This window comes from Octopus bimaculoides, chromosome 7 (genome assembly GCF_001194135.2).
Source record: "Octopus bimaculoides isolate UCB-OBI-ISO-001 chromosome 7, ASM119413v2, whole genome shotgun sequence".
Lineage (NCBI taxonomy): Eukaryota > Metazoa > Mollusca > Cephalopoda > Octopoda > Octopodidae > Octopus > Octopus bimaculoides.
Genome location: NC_068987.1, coordinates 26004125 through 26005786, shown reverse-complemented (window position 1 = coordinate 26005786; position 1662 = coordinate 26004125). Strand labels below are relative to the sequence as shown.

The window sequence follows — 1662 nt, the reverse complement described above, 5'->3', positions numbered from 1 at the left end:
TATATATATATATATATATATATATATATATATATATGTATGTATATATATATACGACGGGCTTCTTTCAGTTTCTGTCTACCAAATCCACTCACAAGGCTTTGGTCGGCCCGAGGCTATAGTAGAAGACACTTGCCCAAGGTGCCACGCAGTGGGACTGAACCCGGAACCATGTGGTTGGTAAGCAAGCTATTTACCACACAGCCGTTCACTCCCTGTGAATATTCTATGTACTGTTCATGCAATATTGGTTATTTTTTTCTGATGAGTTATGGTGCACCTAAGCACTGTATAAAACGAGTTCATTATTATTATTATTATCACCATTATTATTATTATTATTATTATTATTATTATTATTATTATTATTATTATCATCATCATCATCATTATTTTCTCTGATAGGAAAAGTGAGTCAATGTAAAAGCAAAGTGTTCTGTCCAGAAACACAAAAATATGACTATAGTGAATTCGAAATCACAACCTACAAAGAGGAAGTACAACAATGCATTTTATTCACTAGGCCATCTTACATGGTTAGGAAGTACAGCTCACTATTGCAAAGAGGATTGCAATGAAAAATTTTAAATGTGATTTGGAGAGGCATGAGCTTCATGAGACTAACATACTTCTCTATACACTACATAAAGCTATCAAATAAACCTTTACATCAGACAATAGATTACACAGACCATTCACTTCCTTCACTACTTTTTCATTTACTCATCCACATGAAACAAGCCACACATTCACTCACCAGACAGCTTACTTTCTAACTCATTTACCTGTTTAATTGTGAAGTCATAACTGTTCAGGCAAAGAGATTTGAATAATAAATGAAAAATACTTTGGTACTTACGATATGGACATAAGGTGGACAAGAGTAAAAGTCGGAAGCTTTGCTGAGTGAGCACAATTTATATGGACTGATTTCTATGAGGGAAGTCAAATGGCCATGGTAAGCACTGCAAGAGATAGACACATAGAGTTTATAAATATAATAAATAAATGTATATGTGTGTGTGTGTGTAACACACTGTGGATTAAATTATGGTTTCAATTCTCAACTTTATATATTTTGTAACCCAATATTTTACATGGAATGCTGTTTGAGGTATCTGCCTGAATTTCCTAAACCCCTCTGCTTACTCTGTATACACACATAGACATATATTTATTACTATACAGGGGTTGGACAAAATAATGGAAACACCTAGCAACATAGCATCATAATTTTGAAATATCTATAAAACCATCAAAAGCTTGTTTATTTTTATGTTTTGGGATTTATTATTAGTTTTGCTTAATATGTTTTGATATCATCAGAAAAAGGTAATTAAAATTCATTAAAATGACAAATCTATCGGACTTTCAAAGAGGTCAAATTGTTGGTGCTTGTATGGCAGGTGCTAGTGTAATGAAAACAGCTGAAATGTTTGATGTATCAAGAAGTACTGTCTCAAAAGTAATGACAGCCTTTGAGAAAGAGGGGGAAAAAACTCCTTGTCGAAACAAAACTCTGGAAGAAAACCAAAACTTTCAGATAGGAACCATTGGACTCTTACACGGATTGTTAGAAAGGATCACAAAAGTCCAGCTCCCAAAATTACTGCAGAGCCTAATGGCCACCTCAAGAACCCAGTTTCTACAAAAACTGTTTGC

At 33.7% G+C, this 1662-nt stretch overlaps 1 protein-coding gene across 2 annotated transcripts in view; it reads right to left on the bottom strand.

Moving 5' to 3' along the window:
• The window catches only part of LOC106873832 (ethanolamine-phosphate phospho-lyase), a 36557-nt gene that overhangs the window by 22834 nt on the left and 12061 nt on the right, over positions 1–1662 (bottom strand). For both annotated transcript variants that reach the window (XM_014921340.2, XM_052969405.1), the window contains exon 3: positions 860–965. In XM_014921340.2, the coding sequence (XP_014776826.2) occupies positions 860–965 (106 nt within the window). The remainder of the gene's footprint in view (positions 1–859; positions 966–1662) is intronic.